Source organism: Impatiens glandulifera, chromosome 1, assembly GCF_907164915.1.
Source record: "Impatiens glandulifera chromosome 1, dImpGla2.1, whole genome shotgun sequence".
NCBI classification, from domain to species: domain Eukaryota; kingdom Viridiplantae; phylum Streptophyta; class Magnoliopsida; order Ericales; family Balsaminaceae; genus Impatiens; species Impatiens glandulifera.
This window is the reverse complement of record NC_061862.1, coordinates 20138886-20160052: the sequence shown is the minus strand read 5'-3', so window position 1 is coordinate 20160052 and position 21167 is coordinate 20138886. Positions and strand designations below refer to the sequence as shown.

General features: G+C 23.6%; 2 protein-coding genes across 2 annotated transcripts; both read left to right on the top strand.

Moving 5' to 3' along the window:
- Positions 1 to 456: 456 nt before the first annotated feature.
- On the top strand, positions 457 to 5003 carry LOC124920232 (NAC domain-containing protein 60-like). The gene is made up of 4 exons (XM_047460679.1): positions 457 to 637; positions 4146 to 4396; positions 4484 to 4699; positions 4779 to 5003. The coding sequence occupies exons 1-4, from the start codon at positions 457 to 459 to the stop codon at positions 5001 to 5003; spliced, it is 873 nt and encodes a 290-aa protein (XP_047316635.1).
- Positions 5004 to 18583: 13580 nt separating this feature from the next.
- Positions 18584 to 18993, top strand: LOC124920225 (methyl-CpG-binding domain-containing protein 6-like). Its single transcript, XM_047460669.1, has 2 exons — positions 18584 to 18691; positions 18766 to 18993. The coding sequence occupies exons 1-2, from the start codon at positions 18584 to 18586 to the stop codon at positions 18991 to 18993; spliced, it is 336 nt and encodes a 111-aa protein (XP_047316625.1).
- The last annotated feature ends 2174 nt before the right edge of the window (positions 18994 to 21167 follow it).

Genomic DNA, 21167 nt, shown 5'->3' with positions numbered 1-21167 from the left:
AAACGATATACCCAAAAATTAAACGCTGAATAAAGCGCGACCCATCGATGTGCGTCTTCTCATCTACCTTCTCTACAAATCATTTGTTTATTGACTTTTTTTTTGTTATTTATTTTTAAAATGATCAACTAGTTAGCCAATGATGATAAAAAAAAAATCACTCTAAATTTTATTTATGTATTTGAATTAGGTTTACAATAAATATTGTATGTATAATCTCATATAGACATTGAATATCAAGGTCAGTTGCGGCCGAGACTTGTCTGCCGCCCTCTGCATTGACAACTGTTATGCCTCGACTGCATATTCCTCTAATGCATAGACACGTAATCACTCGACTGCATATGTATAATCTCATATATGTGTTCTTTTTTACCCTTATAACATTAAATATATACACATTCTAGGGTTTATCTTCTATTCTCAGTTTCTTCTTTTCTCTCTCTGCTTGTTACCATGGCTGCGCAGACGCCTATACAGAAGCTTAAATGGTTGACATCATTACCATCTGTTTTCACAGGTTTTAGATCCTCACCGACTGACGGGGATTTAGTTAATTACTATCTCAACGAGAAGATCCAGGGCTCGGAGAGGAGCGTGTATGTCATTCCTGAAGTTGAGTCTAAGGCTTTGCCAGGTGAAGTTCAAGATCCAAACTTTTACTTTCTCTCTCTCTTTCATAGATGAATAGATATATTATATATATATATATATATGGAACAACAACAGTGCCTTCTCATATGGTATCTTTCCTTTTCAATTTTATTCAACTATTCTTGTTTCTCTCTCTAAAAAATTGACCTTATTTTGTATCTAGGGTATACATATGTACCCTATTTATATTTATATATATATATATACTCCTTCCAATCCATGTAACCCTTCTTTTTTCCTATCTATAACTTATTAAATCTCCTTGTTTTCTTTAATTAATAGATTAGTTTCTCTGTTTCTCCACAATCAATTTCTCAATTAGGTTTTGTTCAGATCTATCTGTTTACTTATGTCTAGGGCTAGTCTTCGCGTTTTCAGGTCAGATCTATATATGGAATCAAATTAATCATAGATCGAGGCTTACAAATTAATTTATCAACTAATCGGACTGATTATCAACTAACCTGATTGATTTTCTTCAAGCCTTTAAGTAAGTATCTTGGAAAGGCTAGGGTTCTTTAGTACTATTCCAGTCAAGGGTTCAGATTGAGCACCTTGAAAAGGATTACTTATTTTTAGTGAATGAGATGAGGATGATCATACTTAAGAGGAAGTCTCTTCTAATTCCTTTCCTTTAATTTGGTTCAAGATCCATGGACTCGGTCCCTGCTGGAAGATATTATGGAGAGAAAGTTTCACTAAAGATTTATGTTTTGGATCTTTGATGAAAATTTCAAACAAACCAATTCATATTTCAGCTATATCATGATATGATCTCTAATGAAATTAAATGATACTTTGTATTAGATTTCATTTTTTACCACACTGGAGACTTGAGCACATACCATGGCATGTACATAACTTGCAGCTTCTAATTCATACTTTGGTTTAAAGTGTGACAATGGCTTGTTTTTTTCAAGTTCCATTAAATATGATTATTTTCTAAAGAGAATCCAAAATCTGTAAACGTTTTTATCATCAATGTCTTCACAAAAATATCACAATCACTAGACCCACCCACCTTGAGTTTTAAGTGACTAGTGGACAAGTAGTACATTCCGTAATCAATTGTACCTCTTTATACTTTTCAAAATTTTCAAACTTACAATACTCTTAAAAAGAATTGAATTCATTGATTCTCTATCTTCATACTTTTACAATTCAATGTAATATTCTATGGGTGTGCTCATGAGAATACTACTGATCATTGTGAAATTGAAGATGTCAGTCACATGCCTTTCTTGAGATATGATGTACACTTTAACTCTAATGGTCATTTAGAAGTAAAATCAGTTCTCAATACAGTTCTTAGATTTCAAGTACATTCATCGTCTGGGTTGTCTCTATCTTTTGTCTTTAGGCATCATCAAAAGTTATGATTTGCATATACAAAAAATGTACAATTCAATAGTATCAAAATAACTTGGTGTAAACTCTTCATTGTTTTGTTATCTTTATCTCTATGTAATAGAGATGATTGGTGTAGTTAAATCTTGAATTCATAACACAAACTCTTCATTTTCTCTATTAAAATAAGGAAGAAAGAACTCATAATCCCTTTCTTGTTTTATATCCCAATTTCATGTACTTGATCTACAGAATTTAATTGGGTTGTAACTCACATCAAACAAGACCCATGTCAATTAATTAGGGTAAAGTCATCATTAAAAGTGAGGAGTAGGATGTAGCTTGTACTAATTCAAGGGGATGGTTGCTCTTGATGTTGCTTATTTAGAAAAACTGTTATATCTTTTCTAAGTTGTCATATTTCAAATGATTGATTAGGATGGATTAATTGGGACATCACTTTAACCATCACTTCCTCATTCATAAGTTTAAGAGCATCAAAGTTCAAATGGTCATCTGATTATGTGCCAAAAACATGTTCAAAGATGATATGTTTTTACTTAATTATTCATTCTTTCTCTTTGTCTTTTTTCTTACCCATGCCCATGTCCATGCCCATACCCATGCCTATGCCCATGCCCGTTATATGTTTTTTTTTCATATCTCTTCTTAATTTTTGTTTTGTGAACTTAGAGTGAAAACTCCAAATATTTTATGTTCTAAAACATAAATATTGTGATTCCTCAATTACACATAACATATAATTTAATTTTGGGTGTTAAAAATCAAATAATTTTTTTCATGACACATAAATCTTCATATATTTTCATTATAAACATCCTTAACCCAAGCAATATTTTGATATCAAAACGAAATTCTTCATTTCCAAGGATTTTAAACACCACAAGAATTTGAGAATCAAATTATTCACTTTGACAACAAAACCAAAAGATTTTGCTAAAATCTTCCAAAACTTCTTTTGAGATGGTACTGTAGGCTTCTCAAACATGGAATCATCCAAACAAGGAAGATGGTAAGGGCTTGTTAATCCATTTTTTTTCTTTCAAAACATTTTTTTTCTCATTTAGATGTAAAGAAGTTTAATTTAACTTTGCACAACCATACCAAACAAATCGAGTTCTTTAAGTAGAGTAAGTTAGTGGGTTAATAAGTTAGTTGTTTATAAATAGGAGATTATGTAATATTTGTAATAATTAATAAATGAAATAGTTATTGTATATGGATTATCTCTCTCAAAGGCTTAGGTCGTTCTTGTCTTATCTAAAATTCTTCTAAAAACCCTAGATATCTAAGTTGGTATGTGACATCATTTTGAACTGCAAAAGACATTCTAAAATTTTAAATACATATTAATTCATTTATTTCAACAAATCAATGATTGGTGTGCTTTTAATTAAGATGGTCTCTTTTGTAGGTGCTCTATTATCAATTTCACCTATATATAAGGAAGTGATTTAAAGAATTTCCTTCCGTCAGAAATAGTCTTAATGTTAATCAACTTTTGGCTAGAAGTTTATGGTTGATTACTAAGTTTGAAAAGGCAAATATATTGATCAAATTCAAGTATTTAGCAGATTTTTTTCTGATTTGGTCGTTTAGGTCATGATTATATGAATTATCAATCTTTAATCTAGTAAAGCTAGATTATGGAAAGTTAGTTGAAGAGATTTCAAAGGAGGGAAGACAGGTATTCCAAGGGTGGAAGAGATTGACACTAATCAACACACTATTTTAAACACAAGTATTCTTCTATGAACTGTTAGGGTTAGGGACTTTCCATGACAAATCAAGCATAGAGTTGGTTGATTGTCAGACATTTGTAGTTTGATAGATAGATGGTTGGAATAGTATCTAGTTGATATTAATTTTAATCTGATATGAAATAGTTAAAGGTTATTAAACCCTAGATCGATAAGAGGGGTTGATTGTTTAGAAGTCATGCACATGCAAAAAAGATATATAGTATTAGCCTTATTAATTTAGGGTCGATATTTATTCCATTGTCATCTGATTCCTTAGCTAAATTTGATTGGATCTTCAAGTTTTATCTCATATTATATGGTCAATTAGTTGTTTTTATTTACTGGATGAAATTTGACTAGTTCTAGTTTACATGTTTACAGGTATATCCGTCATACAATCGAACCTTGAGCAGTTCTACTTCTCTACCCTTGATAAGAAGTATCCGGAAGAATCTCCAAGTGCGAAAACTACTCAATCTGGTTATTGGAAAGCTTTGGGAAAAGAATGCAATGTAACGTATTCCTCAGAAATTATTGGTAAAAAGAGGACTCTGTTTTTCTACATCGGTCAGGCACCAGGGTGGGAGGAAACTGGTTGGTTCATGTATGAACTTTCTTCCATTGACATACAGGTCAGGTTTACTTTGATAATTTTGAGTACCAATTTTTGTCAAATTTCTTTTTTGTTAATATGTAAATTAACCTCAACCCAATTACAGAAGCCCTTTGTTATTTGTCGCCTGCGAAGGAGCAATGGGGAGATGATAGATACAAGACTGTCACAGTTTGGGGAAGAATGGCAAATTATTGAGCAGAGTGGTGAAGCGGAGGAACAGAATCAGTATGAGAAAGAGACGGGAGGGGATCATTTGTTCTTAGACAACATTAACATCGACCATACTTCAAACGGATCAGCTTCAGACACGGCAGAAAATGTAAGCTAAAACAAAAATATAAATATATCAGTTTCTTGCTTCGCTTCAACTTTTTTTAATTTATAGATTTTGAAAGCAGAGCCATGCGAGCAGTAGCAAAATCCAAAAAAGGAAAAAATCCGCATCACATTCAAAAAGATCGGATTGTTGGAATTTTGATTTGACGAATGTGCCCGATGAGGTTAGATGGTTACAAGTTGATGCACAAAATGACAAGTGGTGTGCATCTATTGACGATGAAATTGTACCAAAATCAACAACTCTTGATTGGCAAGCTTATTATTTCTATGCCGCTAACCAATAGAGGTGAGTTCAAACTCGTCTAAAATCTTCTATCAATGTTTTTTTGTCTTTACTCCATTGGACCACCATCATATTAGACTTTCTTCCTATAATCTTTCTTAGTTCAATAATGAATCTTTACAAGATTTTATGTGTTTCTCTTGTAGTTTGATTTTCTTAAGATTGACAAAGTTGGGTGTTTATTTATTATTTGTTTGATTTGGATAGTAATATATTGCATCTGAATTGTTTTTAACATGGTTTTTTTTCTTATTAATATGAATTTGATTGTTTAAGCTTCTTTTCAATTCCTCTTTTCTTACATATATGTCTATTGTATATATAGTCAAATGAAATCTCTCACTTTGTTTGTACTCATACATAAGTCACAAAAATGAAAGCCAATTTTGGGATTATCCTTGTTTAGAAATAATTTATAAGCTTTTGAAATTTTTTTCTTTTTTAAAAGATTAGCACTACCCCCAAACAGTCATATCCCTACTTTCATTTATGATATTTTGAATGAGAATAAATAAATTAAAGACATTTTACTAAGATATTTTATGTAAGACTTTTGCACTTCATTAATTAATAAATGTTTGGACATAATCTAATAAGTTTGGTTGTGATTTTAAAACTTTTCTATGTATGTTTTTTTCTAAATTAGACAGTAGCATGCAAATGAAGGAGCAATTTTATTATTGTGGAATAGGAAATTAGGTTGAGTTAAAAATTAACTATTTAGGTTAATAATGAAAAAAATACTTATATAGTATGTTATATTTTTTGTGCTAATGATTTAAATTATATGATTAATGAGAAAATAAATTAGAAAAATTTGTATTATATTAATAGTTTTGGGTTGATTGGACAATGAGAATGAACTGTTGTTATTTTATGCTTATTTCAATATATGAATTGAGTTGTATGAATTATGTCCTATTTTTTAAAGAAAATAATATTTGTTTTATTATATACTAATATTTTTTTAATGTATTTTCAACTAAAATAATTTTATTTTCAAAACTTTAACTCAAAACATGATTATTAAATAACTCTAATCCAAAGAAGACTCGAAAGAAATGTAGCAAATAATAATATTGACAGAAATTATATCCACTAATAACTAATTCAATATGTCAACAATATTAATATCAAATTATAACTAAAAATTAGGTTTATCTTTAATTTTTCAACTTTAAAATATTTTAAATGTGTTTTTAAGTGAATAAATAGTTTATATTATACTAATTTCCTACTAAATACTTTGTTTTTTATTATTTATGAATTTCTAAATTGTGTGAATTCTTATTTATCTTTTGTTTTTTACTTTTCTTTTCATTTTACAGTTATGTGTGACTCAATATTACATTTAAGGTCTTTTTTTGTTTGATTTTTTAAAAATTGGGAGTAACTTGTTATTTTAATAACTTATTGGAACTCCTATAAAGGTTATTATTGAACTATTTGTATAGTTAATTTAAAATCTAAAATTTTATTTTTTAAATATTTAGTTATTTCATTTAGAATTCTATTTGAAAAATTAAAATTAACTAGATCCATTTGTGTGGTATCAAATGAGGGTCTATAATATTTTGCTATTTTACTATAATAAATTAGTATTTTTGTTTAGTATAATCTGGTCATTTACTTTTTTTTTTCAATCTTATTATAGTTAATTAATTTAGCTCAATTGATTAATTAACATGTGAAATGCTTTATTTTATAGAGCATGCTTGAAAATATTATTTATTTATCATAAATTTGGTATATATATATATATATATATATATATATATATATATATATATATAATAATGATAATAATAAATTTATATCTATAATAAATATATATATAATTTACATATAATAATAATAAAAGTATATTAAAATATATTAACATATATATAGTAATTTTTTATTTTAAGAGTTTATATATATATATATATATAATTAAATTAATTTTTTTAATAATAATAATATGAAGAGAGCATAACGTTTAAAATATATATTTTCTAATTAAAATATTAAATAATTTAACCATAAACAAATTCAAGAGAATTAATAACTTATATTGTTTAGTTCTATATTATTAGTCTTTTAATAATTGTTTCTATTTTATTAGAGATCACCTAATATTTATCTTTTTATTTTTATTTTTAATATATATAATTTAAAATAGTTAAAATATTGAGTTCACTCCTACATTTTGGTCAGTGGGGTGAAATTCCGTTAATTAAATTTTTATTTTGGTTAAAGTTTCATTATTATAAATTTAATATTTAAAGATTTTATAATTTCTAAATTATTTTAATTTTATAAATATAAAGTAAATTAATATTAATAAATTTAAAAATAAATGATTAATTATTCAAAATTAATTTTTTAATTATTACTTCTTTTTAATATAATTTATTTATAAATTAATTAGATTAGAATGTTGGTAAAATGAAAATTTTGAAAATACTCTCTTTTATTATATTTTCATTTCACATTATTCTTATTCATTTTATTATCAAATTATTCGGTCCTATCATTTCTCTAACAATTATAATAAATTTATATTTATAATATAAAATTTAAAAGGCATATTAATATATAAATTAAATAATTTATATAATTTGTTTAAAATAATAAATTTATATTTAAATATATTAATGTATATTAACTATATATATCATTTTTATAATTTTAAAGTTTATATACAATTTTTTATTTAATTATATATAATTAAAATATTTAAACATTTTAATAATAATAATTTGAAAAGAAAATAACAGTTAAAATTAATATTTTTTAATTAAAATAATAAATAATTTAATAATAAACAAATTAAAGAGAAAAACTAGTAATTTTAATGTTTAGTTTTTATTAATCTTTTAATAATTGATTTCATGATTAAATTCAACTATACATGCTTGTTTTATTTTTTATTTTTTATTTTTTATTTTTAGTATATAAAATTTAATAACTTTAAAATAGTTACAATATTAAGTTAATTATATTTTAATTAAAATACTAAATAGTTTTATAATAAACAAATTTAAGAGAAAACCAATAATTTTTTAGTTGTTTATTATTACTCTTTTAATAATTGAGTTTATATTGTATTTTATTTTATTTTGTTTTTGTAATTTTATTTTGAACACATAAATTATAAGACATATTTAAAATACTTAATTCAGTTAGAAACTTGTATTTATTTTTAAATTTTAACATATAAATTGAAAGATGGTTAAACAGTTATTTGAATTCGACATGTATATTTTATTTTTAAATTTAATTTTTAATATATATAATTTTAAACTGTTAAAACAGTTTAAATGTGGATAAATTTTTAAAATTTTAAAAGAGATTAATGGGTTCTATTAATTAAATTTTTAGATTTACATTTTTATTATTATTATTTAATTTTTAAAGATCTTATAATTTTATAAATATAAAGTGAATTTATATTCATAAATTTAAAAATAAATGATAATTTATTCAAAATTATTTTTTTAATTATTACATTTTCTTAATATATATTATTTTTAGACTAATTTTAGATTGAATTTTATATAATAATAAATTTATATTTATAATATATATATATATATATAATATAATATAATTTAAAAGACATGATATGAAGAGAGGTTTAAAATAGTTAATTTATTTAAATTTTTAATGTTTTTATTTTATTTTTTTAACTTTTATTTTTAATAGGTAAATTTAAAAACCGATTAAAATAGTTATTTGAAGTAGACAAGTGTATTTTAATTTTTAATATACATAATTTTAGACCGTTAGAATGTGGAGTGAATTTCTACCATTTTAAAAGAAATTATAGTCTCTATGAATTAAATTTTGGACTAGTTAAATTTATATTAATATAATTTACTCTTTATAGATTTTAAAATTTATAATTTATTTTAATTTTATAAATATAAAGTGAATTTATATTTATAAATTTAAAAATAAATGATTAATTATTCGAAATTATTTTTTAATTATTACATTTTCTTAATATAATTTATATTTAGACTTAATTATATATAATAATAAATTAATATTTAGAATATATATATATATATATATAATATAATTTAAAATAATTAGTTTATTTAAATTTTAAATGCTTTTATTTTATTTTTGTAATTTTTATTTTTAATAGGTAAATTTAAAGACCGTTAAAACAGTTATTTGAATTAGGTACGTGTATATTATTTTTATTTTTAATATATATAATTTAAAACCATTAAAACAGTTAAAATATGGAGTTAATTTTTATAATTTAAAAGAGATTAACATCTCTATTAAATAAATTTTTAGACTAGTTAAATTTATATTATTATAATTTACTTTATAAATTTTATAATTTATAAATTATTTTAATTTTATAAATATAATTGAATTTATATTTATAAATTTAAAAATAAATGATTAATTATTTAAAATTATTTTTTTAATTATTAGTTTTTCTTAATATAATTTATTTTTAGACTAATTTTAGAATTAATTATATTCAGTAATAAATTCATATTAATAATAATAATATATATATATATATATATATATATATATATATATATATATAATATAATTTAGAATACATAAGAAGAGAAGAAAAGAGAGGTTTAAAATAATTAGTTTATTTAAATTTTAAAGGTTTTTGTTTTAATTTTTTAACTTTTATTTTTAATAGATAAATTTAAAACCTTAATACAGATATTTGAACTAAGCACATGTATTTTATTTTTTTGTTTTTAATATAATTAAACAATAAAACACAGTTATAAAATGTGGAGTTAATTTCTACAATTTTAAAAGAGATTAACGTCTTTATTAAATAAATTTTTAGACTAGTTAAATTTATATTATTATAATTTACTTTTTTTAGATTTTATAATTTATAAATTATTTTAATTTTATAAATATAAAGTGAATTTATATTTAATATTTTAAAAATAAATGATTAATTATTCAATTTCTTTTTTAATTATTACATTTTCTTAATATTATTTACTTTTAGACTAATTTAGACTTAATTATATATAATAATAAATTCATATTTATAATATATATATATATAATATAATTTAAAAAACATATATGAACGCATCTATTTAATTTTTTTAACTTTTATTTTTAATTGTTAAATTTAAAAACAGTTATTTGAACTAGACACGTGAATTTTTTTTTTTAATTTACATAATTTAAGATCGTTTAAATAGTTAAAATGTGGAGTTAATTTCTACAATTTTAAAAGTGATTAAGTTTCTATTAATTAAAATTTTAGATTAGTTAAATTTATGTTATTATTTAAATTTTAAACGTTTCTATTATATTGATTTTTAAATTTTATTTTTAATAAGTAAGTTTAAAGACAGTTAAAACAATTATTTGTATTAGACACGTATATATTATTTTTTATTTATAATTATTTGTACTAGATAAGTGTATATTAATTTTTATTTTTAATATACATAATTTAAAACTGTTTTAGTATCTGTTAATTAAATTTTTAGACTAGATAAATTTATGTTATTATAATTTACTCTTTCTAGATTTTATAATTTATAATTTATAAATTATTTTAATTTTAATTTTATAAATATAAAGTGAATTTATATTTATAAATTTAAAAATAAATGATTAATTATTCAAAATTGTTTTTTTAATTATTACATTTTCTTAATATAATTTATTTTTAGACTAATTTAGACTTAATTATATATAATAATAAATTCATATTTATAATATATATATATATATATATATAATATAATTTAAAAGACATATGAAAAAAAGTTTAAAATAATTAGTTTATTTAAATTTTAAACACTTCTATTTTATTTATTTTTAATAGGTAAATTTAAAAAGTTGAAACTGTACTAGACATAGACACATGTATATTAATTTTTATTTTTAATATACCTAAGTTTGAATAGGGAGTTAATTTCTACAATTTTAAAAGAGCATCTTTATTAATTAAATTTTTAGACTAGTTAAATTTATGTTATTATAATTTATTATTTTTAGATTTTATAATTTATAAATTATTTTATTTTTATAAATATAAAGTGAATTTATATTTGTAAATTTAAAAATAAATCATTAATTATTCAAAATTATTTTTATAATTATTACATTTTCTTAATATAATTTATTTTTAAACTAATTTAGACTTAATTATATATAATAATAAATTCATTATATTATATTATATATATATATATATATAATATAATTTAAAAGACATATGAAGAGAGGTTTAAAACAGTTAGTTTATTTAAATTTTAAAGGCTTATATTTTATTTATTTTTATTTTTTATTTTTAATATGTAAATTTAAATACTATTAAAAAAGTTATGTGTACTATACACGTGTATATTATTTTTTTTTATTTTTAATATACATAATTTAAAGATGACGGTTAAAAGGTTAAAACAGTTATTTGTACTAGACATGTGTATATTATTTTTTATTTTTAATATACATAATTTAAAATCGTTAGAATGATGAGTTAATTTCTATAATTTTAAAAGAGATTAACGTCTTTATTAATTAAATTTTTAGACTAGTTTAATTTATGGTATTATAATTTACTCTTTTTAGATTTTATAATTTATATAATATTTTAATTTTATAAATATAAAGTGAATTTATATTTATAAATTTAAAAATAAATGATTAATTATTCAAATTTTTTTTTTAATTATTACCTTTTTTTAATATAATTTATTTTTAGACTAATTTAGATTTAATTATATATAATAATAAATTCATATTTATAATATATATATATATATAAGGTTTTAAATTCTCGCCGATTGACGGAGAATTGGTTCGATTACAATCACAATAAGAAGCTCCAGGGCTCGGAGAAGAGCGTTTATGTCATTCGAACCATGAGTTTGCCAGGTGAAGTTCAAGATCCAAACTCTCTCTATCTTTCTCTCTCTCAGTTTCATATACATGAATAAATAAATTATATATATATATATATATATATATATATATATATATATATATGGAACTTGGAAGAACAGCACCTTTTCTCATATGGGTATCTTTCCTTTTCAATTTTATTCAACTCATCCATCAGTCCGTACTTCTTTCTGAAAATGATATTCATATATATTTATTCAAGTTATTTATGTTTCTCTCTTTAAAAAATTTACCTTATTTTGTTACCTAGGGCATATATATGTACCCTGTTTATATGTATATATATGTGTAACTTTTCCTTTCAATCCATGTAATACTTCTCTTTTCCTTTTTACAACCTATTCAAACTCATTATTTTCTTTAATTAGCTAGCTAGGTTTTGTTCATCTCAGGATCTATCTGTTACTTATGTATAGAGTAGATTCTTACAAATTAATTTGCATCCTTAATTAGTAAGATCCTCTCTAAACTGACTAACTAATCAACTAATCTGATTGATTTTCTTCAAGACTTTAAGTAAGTATCTTGGAAAGGCTAGGGTTCTTTAGTACTATTATTTAAAACAAGGTTTCAGATTGAGAACCTTGAAAAGGTTTACTTATTCATAGAGAATGAGGTGAGGATGATCACACTTTAGAGGAAGTCAATTCTAATTTCTCTCCTTTAATTTGGTTCAAGATCCATGGACTCGATCCTTGTAGGAAGATTTTATGGAGAGAAAGTTTCACTAAAGACTCGTGTTTTAGACCTTTGATGAGGATAAGCTATATCACAATATACTCTCTAATGAAATTAAATGATACTTTGTATTTATGTTTAATTTGCTTCAACATGGAGCAGTACCGGAGACTTGAGCAGATTTGATTTCAACAAAAATCTGTGTAGCTTCATTTTGGTAAATGAAGTTCTTATAAAAGTCTCCTTATTTAGTGCCATGACATGTACATATGTTGCATCAACATATTCTAATTCATACTTTGGTTTAAAGTATGACAATGTCTTGTTTTTTCAAGTTTCATTAAATATGATTATTTTTTAAGAATATTCAAAATCTGTAAACTTTTTCTATTATCAATTTCTTCACAAAAATATCACAATAACTAGATCACTTTCAGTTTTAAGTTTTAAGTGACTGTTAGACAAGTAGTACATTCATTAATCAATTGTACCTCTTTATACTTTTCAAATATCTCAAACTTTTCACTAAAAAATAATTGAATTCATTGTTTCTCTATCTTCAATTTTTTACAATTCATATGAAATTGAAGATGTCATTCATATACCTTTTTTGAGATATGATAATATATACTTAAATTTGTTTCACTTCTGAGCCTAAATATTATGACTTAAGTCTCATTTCGGTCATTTCAAACATATATATTCCCTTCTAATATGTCAAAGAAGTGTTTGATTTTACTTATGAAAATAAGAACTTTGACATAAAGACAAATAATTAAAATATCATACTTATCAAGTGACTTTACATAAGAGTATACCCACTTAGGCCAAAAAACAAATAAATTGGTACTTACTTCTACCCATATAAGGTATTCTTCAATCTTAGAACTCTATTTTCAATCTTAGAACTCTATTTTTGTGCACTTTTGCTAATAAGTCTAAAGGTTGTTCAATATAAACATCTAAAATATCTCTATGAAAGACTACCTACTTCACATCATCAAGCTTATAAATTTCTCATTTCCTTCAAGTCACAATGAGATTAATAATAAAATAGACTCCATGTGAGCCAATGCATAGACTTTATCAAAGTCTACTCAATATTCTTGATTGTAACTTTTTACAACAAGCCATTTTTTTATTAGTTTTTGTATTGTACACTCTAACTCTAATTATTTTATACTAATTTAGAATTAGAATAAGTTCTTAATATATTTCTTAAATTTCAAGTACATTCATCTCATTTTTCTCGGTTGCCTCTATTTTTTTTTTTGTCTTAAGACATCATCAAAAGTTATGACTTGCATTATACAAGAAATGTACAATTCAATAGTATCAAAATAACTTCTTGTAAACTCTACACAGAGATGATTGATGTAAAGACGATGTAGTTAATATCATAAACTCTTCATTTTCTTTATTAAAATAAGGAATTAAAAACTCATAATCTCTTTCTTGTTTTATATCCCAATTCATTACACTTGACCTACATAATTAATTGGGTTGTTGGTTAATTAAAATTAGTAGGAAATAATTAATATCATGCAAGACCCATGCCACGTCTTTAGGGTCATGTCATCATTAAATATTGACGAGTATGATGAATTCATTAATATTAGTTTGCACTAATTCAAGGGGATGGTTACTCTTTATGTAGCTTATGTTGGGAAAACTTTGTCTTATATGTTTTCTTAGAAGTCATATTTCACATGATTGTTTGAGATATTGGATTAATTGGGACATCTCTTTCACCGTCACTTTCTTATTCACAAATTTAAGAGCATCAAAGATCAAAAGGTCATCTGATTATGCGTCAAAACCATGTTTAAAGATAATATGTTTTTAACCTAATTATTTATTCTTTTTTTCCAGTGTTGTGTCTCGTTTTCCTTGCCCATGTTTTCTGTTTTTTTTTTCATTCATCGTGTTTGAAGTGAGTTTAGCTTCATAGAGCTCTAATAGTTTGTCATTTGCAACTTATGCAAAATTTGAAGGAATTAATGCGGAAATGGCGCCCATGAAACTTTCAGAATACTTTACAAGATGCAGCAATGTGTGATAATTGGTATGATTTTGAAGGATGACAGCGTGGTAAACCAGAGGAGAAGAAACAGTATCAACGTCGACAACGATATCATGGAGGTAATTTTTTTTATTTAGGAAGAAGAGACTACAAATTTCAAAATTTACCTACTTTCAAATAATATAACATAACTACTTTACTTTTATTAAATTTTAAATATAAAAATAAAAGATTTAAATAATTTATTTAACAAATTTTCAAATAACTTATATTTATTATTCTAACAATTGTTTAAAAAAAACATATAAATTCCTAAAAACACTAGTTTGGTTTGGGGGTGTTTTAGAATTTGTATGGGATTTTATCCAAAAAGAATTTTGTTTGATATAAAAATTAGGTTATTTGTGTTAAGATAAATTACTAAGCTCATAATGCTTTCTATGCTAGTTATTAGTTTCTATTTTAGTTATTAGTTTCTATTTTATTTGGAATTGGGGGTTTATTCCCATGACAAAGTTAGTTAGTTGATGCTGAACTGTTATTGGCTTGCCATTCCAATTATAATGATAAATAATGCTCCAAGTCTTTACTTATATCTAATCTTCTGAAACTATTTATTACCTTGTACCATATCAACAAATGATAAGAAATGCTTAATTAAGTCTTTAGGTACATTCAAAAGAAGGAACTTTAATTCTCCTTTAATTCTCCTTAAATTGTGAAATGATAAAATATTGGACTGAAAAACAATTCAATATATATATGGTTCATAATTATTAAATCCTTAAAAAAGCTATACATTATTCCATGAATGGTAAGGTAACCCATATTTTTGGACACAAAAAAGTTAATGTTTAAATAACTAATATTGACTTTTATGCAGTATTACGTCAAGTTTGCTTCAAATCTTCGTTTTAGATCCAAAAAGAAAGTAGAGAATTACTTAAGATAAATATGCTAAAACGACTGGTTTCGGACATTGCAAAAAAATGTAAGTTTAAACAAATAATATTCTCAATTTTTCTTTCTTCATTTTTTTTTTGAATTTATTGTTTATACAAAGTACAACCCTATGAATAGTAACAAAAGTTAAAAAGGGAAAAATTGACATCAAATGCAAAAAGATCAGCTGAATTGAGTTTTGATCAAATAATTGTTCCGATTAGGTTAGATGGTCACTAAATGATGTATTCAGTTACGTATGGTGTGCATTTATTGGTTATGAAATTGTACAAGAATCAACAATTCATGTTTGGAATGCTTATAAGTTTGTCAAATAAGGATTATTGATTTTGGTATAGTTTCATTGTCACTAAATGCACACCATTTGTCACTAGATATACACCATCTAACCTGATCAGGAACATTCATTTGATCAAAACTCCATTCATCAGATCTTTTTGTATTCGATGTTGATTTCTTCCCCTTTTGGCTTTTATTGCTGCTCATAGTGATCGGCTTTGTGTAAACTATAAGTTAAGAAAAATCAAAACAAGAAATTGAGATATTTATATTTTGTTTTAGCTTACATTTTAGCTAGTTGTTTTAGTATTCTTGTCTCAAGGTAACGTTTCATTTCCTTTTTGGACCTGAAACGATAGTTTGAAGTAATGTCGATGTATACAGAAAACCACATATTAATTATTTATGCAACAACTTGTTTGTTTTCAAAAATCTGGTTTAGTTTACAAAATTATAGACTGATGTTTATGAATAAGATAATGCGACAATTTTGTTAAGAATTTGAATCTTGAATTCCCTTTAGTTTAGTTTGAATTCACATCTATTTGTTAGTACTAAATGAATAGTTAGTAGCAAATGAATAGTTAATAGCAAATGAATAGTAAGCAATTCAAACTTGGGTACTAATTCTAATACAATGCATTTAAATATGCACATCATTTGACATTGAATGCATCAATTAGGGGCCACCAGTTTTTGTTTTTGAATACAGTTAAAATTTAAACAATATTTTTTTCATACAAAATTATTTTATAATTAAAATTTTAAATTATTGTTATCAATGACTAAATAAGAGCAATTTTAGATTCACGATTTTACAAATGAGTTCAACTATTACGAACTCATTCTAAATTTCAATTATTTAAATAAATAATAATATTATTATTTTACATAAAAATATAAATTTAATAAAAATATACATATAAACATTATTATTAAAATAAAAGATAAATACAATTTACAGAAAAATAACAAATTAACAAATGATGATTAATAATTAAAGTTACACTAATACTCGTTTTGGTTAAATTCAACCATTACACTAATATTTTTATATACAAATATATAATTTAATAAAATTTAAAAGTTCACTTAAACGCATCTAATGGTACAAAAATTGACTTATTTAGTCTTTTTAATAAATCATAGTTATTTTTTATTTTTTTATTTATATATTTATTAATTAAATATTAATATATTTTTTCTTTTTTTTCCATTAGTAAATACATTCTCTATTTTTATTTTTTCATACTTTTTTTATTATTTTTATATAAGTATTTATTATTAATTATTTTATTTTTATTATATATATATATATATACATTTATTATTAATTATTTTAACTTTATATTTCTTCTTCTTTTTTATATTTTTTTCTTATATTAACATTGATTATTAATTATTTTAAAATTTTTGGTCCCAATAGTTGAATATAATAATTACTTATCCTTTTAACAATAAAAATTCTTCAACATAAAAATAAATAAATTAATAATCAAGAATTTGATAATAACGACAACTAATTTATTAAACAACAAAAGAGTAATAATCAAATATTAGACAAAACAATGTTTCTTACTACTACTATAAGTCATGAATACAAAATTATTAAGGATTTGAATCGTGAACCCTATTTGATTTAGTTTGAATGCACATCTATTTGTTAGTAGCAAAGGAATAATAAAAAATTCAAACTTGGGTTCTTCATTCTAGTACACTAAATCTAAATTTGCACATCACACTGAATGCAGTATTTTTTTCATACAAAATTATCTTATAAATAAAATGTAAATTTTTGAAAATTTTAAATTATTGTTATCAATGACTAAATAAGAGCAGTTTTTAGATTGACTATGATAGGGCACATTCATTTGATCAGATTATTTTGTATACGATGTTGATTACTTCCCCTTTGGCTTTTATTCCTACTCATAGTGGTCTGCTTTTTGTAATTATAAATTAAGAATAGGGTAACTCATTTTCTTGCTCACTTCAGATTCTGCTTTTATCAAACATTCTTGCATGCATGTTGTCTGTTTTGGAGTTTTCACCAGTGTTAGGTTTTGAGATTGAAAAATATTTAGATTTTAGAGTTATTAGATTTGGATTAACAAGAACTGAGGAGAGAAACATACTACACTGTTCTTGCTTTCACAATGTATTAAGTTTTCGAGATGATGCTGATCTGTTATTGGCTTGTTATTCCAGTGATAAACAATGCTTAAGGCTAACTTTCATGGAATATAATCTTTGCAATGAAAGCTCTGCTTATATCTAATCTTCTGAAACTGTTAACTATCAAGTACTAAATCAACAAATTAGTCGCATTTATTCTGATTTCATTTGCTCTGTCAATTTTATCAAACATTCTTGCATCTTGTCTGTTTTGGAGTTTCATTCCTGAAATGTAATTTATGCAATGGAAGCTCCACACATATCTAATATTCTGAAACAGTTAACTATCAAGTACTCTGTTTTCAAAAATGTATTGAACCTCACTTCCTTCTTAGAAAAGAATTTCAAACTTCTGAAAAAAGAACATTAATTCTCAACAAATTGGGAATATATAGTGATTTGATAAAATGTATTGAACAGTGAAATGAAAAGACAATTAGGTATATAGGGTTAATGATTCAAATCCTTAACGAAGCTGTTTCATTGTCCTAACCATGAAGATAAAAAAGCACTCGATCAATTAATTTTGTAAGTTAAAAAAGCACTAATAGATGACTTTTCTGCAATACTACATCGACCCTGCTTCAAACCCTCGTTTCAGGTTGAAAAAAGAAGTGGAGCATTACCTCGAGACGGGCATGCTAAAAAGACCAGAAAATGTAAGCTAAAAAATATATAAATATCTCAGTTTTTTGTTTTAGCTTTTCTTAATTTATAGTTTTACATAAAACAGACCCCTTTGAGCAGCAGTAAAAGCCAGAAGGGGAAGGCATCAGCGTCATCGGATACAGAGAGATCCGATGGATGGAGCTTTGATCAGGTAAATGTGCCTGATGAGATTAGATGGTCACTAACCGATGCAACCAATGACAAGTGGTGTGCGATTAGTGGCAACGAAATTGTACCGCAATCAACAACCCTTGTTTGGCAAGCTTATTATTTCCTTGCTGCTAACCAATAGAGGTGAGTTAAAGGTGAATTCTATCTATGGCTTTACTCCATTGAACCACCATCATATTAGACTTTCTCTCATGCTCTTTTTTAGCTTCATAGCTCTCTTTGTTCAATAAATGAATCTCCAGAAGACTTAGTATGTTTCTCTTCTTTCTGAGAACAAGTAGTTCTGTTTTTCTTATAAGATTGACAAAGTGAGTGCTTATTTATTATTTGTTTGATTTTGATAGTAATATGTTGTTGCACATGTACTTGCCTTTTGATTTTAACATGGTTATTTCTTCTTATTAGTATGGAATTTGATTGGATTAGCCTTATACCTTTATGTCTATTGAATAGCCTTATCCTTGATGTTTTAGATTATATATTTAATATCTAAAAAATATATTAACTTAAAAAAAATTAATTTAATATATTTACTCCATAAACGTTACACAAAACTAAAAAAAATATTTATCATAAATTAAAATATTCGTTTTAAAATTCATTATTTGTAAAAATTAACCAATATTAAAAATGAGTTTAAAAAATTAAAGTTAATAAAAATAAACATAAGTATAGTCTTCAAGTCAGACTAAAGTAGATGTGAGAAAGTGAAATTCGATCCTTAATATATTTGTATCTACAAATTTGTTATATAAATTGATAATACAATTCAGGTTAGATAATAATAAATAGTAGTTAATTTAGACTTAATTAATAAAAACTCATTTTATTTATTTTTTTAAATAGTATGATGTTTCCATAAATTTATTTTCTTTTTAGTTAATCATTTGTACACACCAATGTTTCTATCATTTTAGGACTCAAACTGCTCCTAAAATTATTCACTATCCTTCTACCCAAGCTGAAAAAGACTCACTACTAACAACAGTTAATGATGAAATTTCAAAATATCTTTGACAATAATTAAAAGAATTTGATACCAAATTTCACTTTCTTTCCACCGTTTAAAGAGATTGAAAAGTTGGTTAGGATTTTTTTCAATGTAATCAATAAAATAAAGATTTTATATATTAAATAATATGTCAGTATATATAGTTTAATATTATTTAAAGATTATATTTCTATAATTAAATTAATATCAAATTATTATATATATATATATATAACATTTTAATTTATAAATAATCTTTCAGTATTTTGGTATATCGGTATATCTCGATATACCAAAATTTTAAAAATATCATACTTTTATCGTATCAATAATTTTGGTATCGGTACCGTACCTTACATTTTTTTCAATATAACTTAGAAATTGATATTTTCGATATACTATAGTACTGTATTTTTGATATAACTATAATATCGATAATTTTTTCTACCTTAACTACACCAAGGTCAAACCCATTCACCAGTTTCTGTTAATACTTTTTACCTTTTGGATGTTTGGTGACTCTAAATCGTTTTTTAATTTAAATATCTAAAATAATTTATATAAATGAAAAAAATATATAAAATGACATAAAATAATTATTTTAACTAAAATAAAACAATTCTCTAAATTTTAGGATTCATTTAGAATATTTCTTAAATTTCTCAAATATCACGAACTCATAACTTGAGTTCGACAATTACGAACAAAAGTCATATATGGTCCTCATAATTTAAACAACATTGTCATGATTGAAAATTTTAATATTGAACAATTTCAGATTTGTAATTCAAGTGGAAGATAAGACATTTAACACATCTTATTTGTCAACTTTGTAATCGAAATGGTAATCTAGTAGTTGATTGTTACCATTGATACAAATCAAAACAAACATATCCGATAACTATGATGGTATCCTGATTCAGGTGTTACAGATCATATCACGTCAGATTTATGTCATCTTTAATCTCATGTTTCTTATTCAAGTGTAAGAAATATTAAGGTTGACAATGAAATGACTATTCATATTCATAATATTAGTAAATCTATTATTCTGAGTATGCAACAACTATTCCATATTTGGAATATGTTACCTGTATCAAATATTTCAAAAAATCATTTAAGTGTGACACATTTTTTTTCTTTTGATAATGATGCCTATTTTGAATTTCATATTTTATTATTGTTTTGAAAAGAATTGTGTTACGAAGGCTGAACTTTTGAAAGAAATACTCAAAGAAGGGTTGTATTGTCTTGAAAAATCACTGGTCAGACATTGTTAGACATAAAACTTTCATTGGAGAACG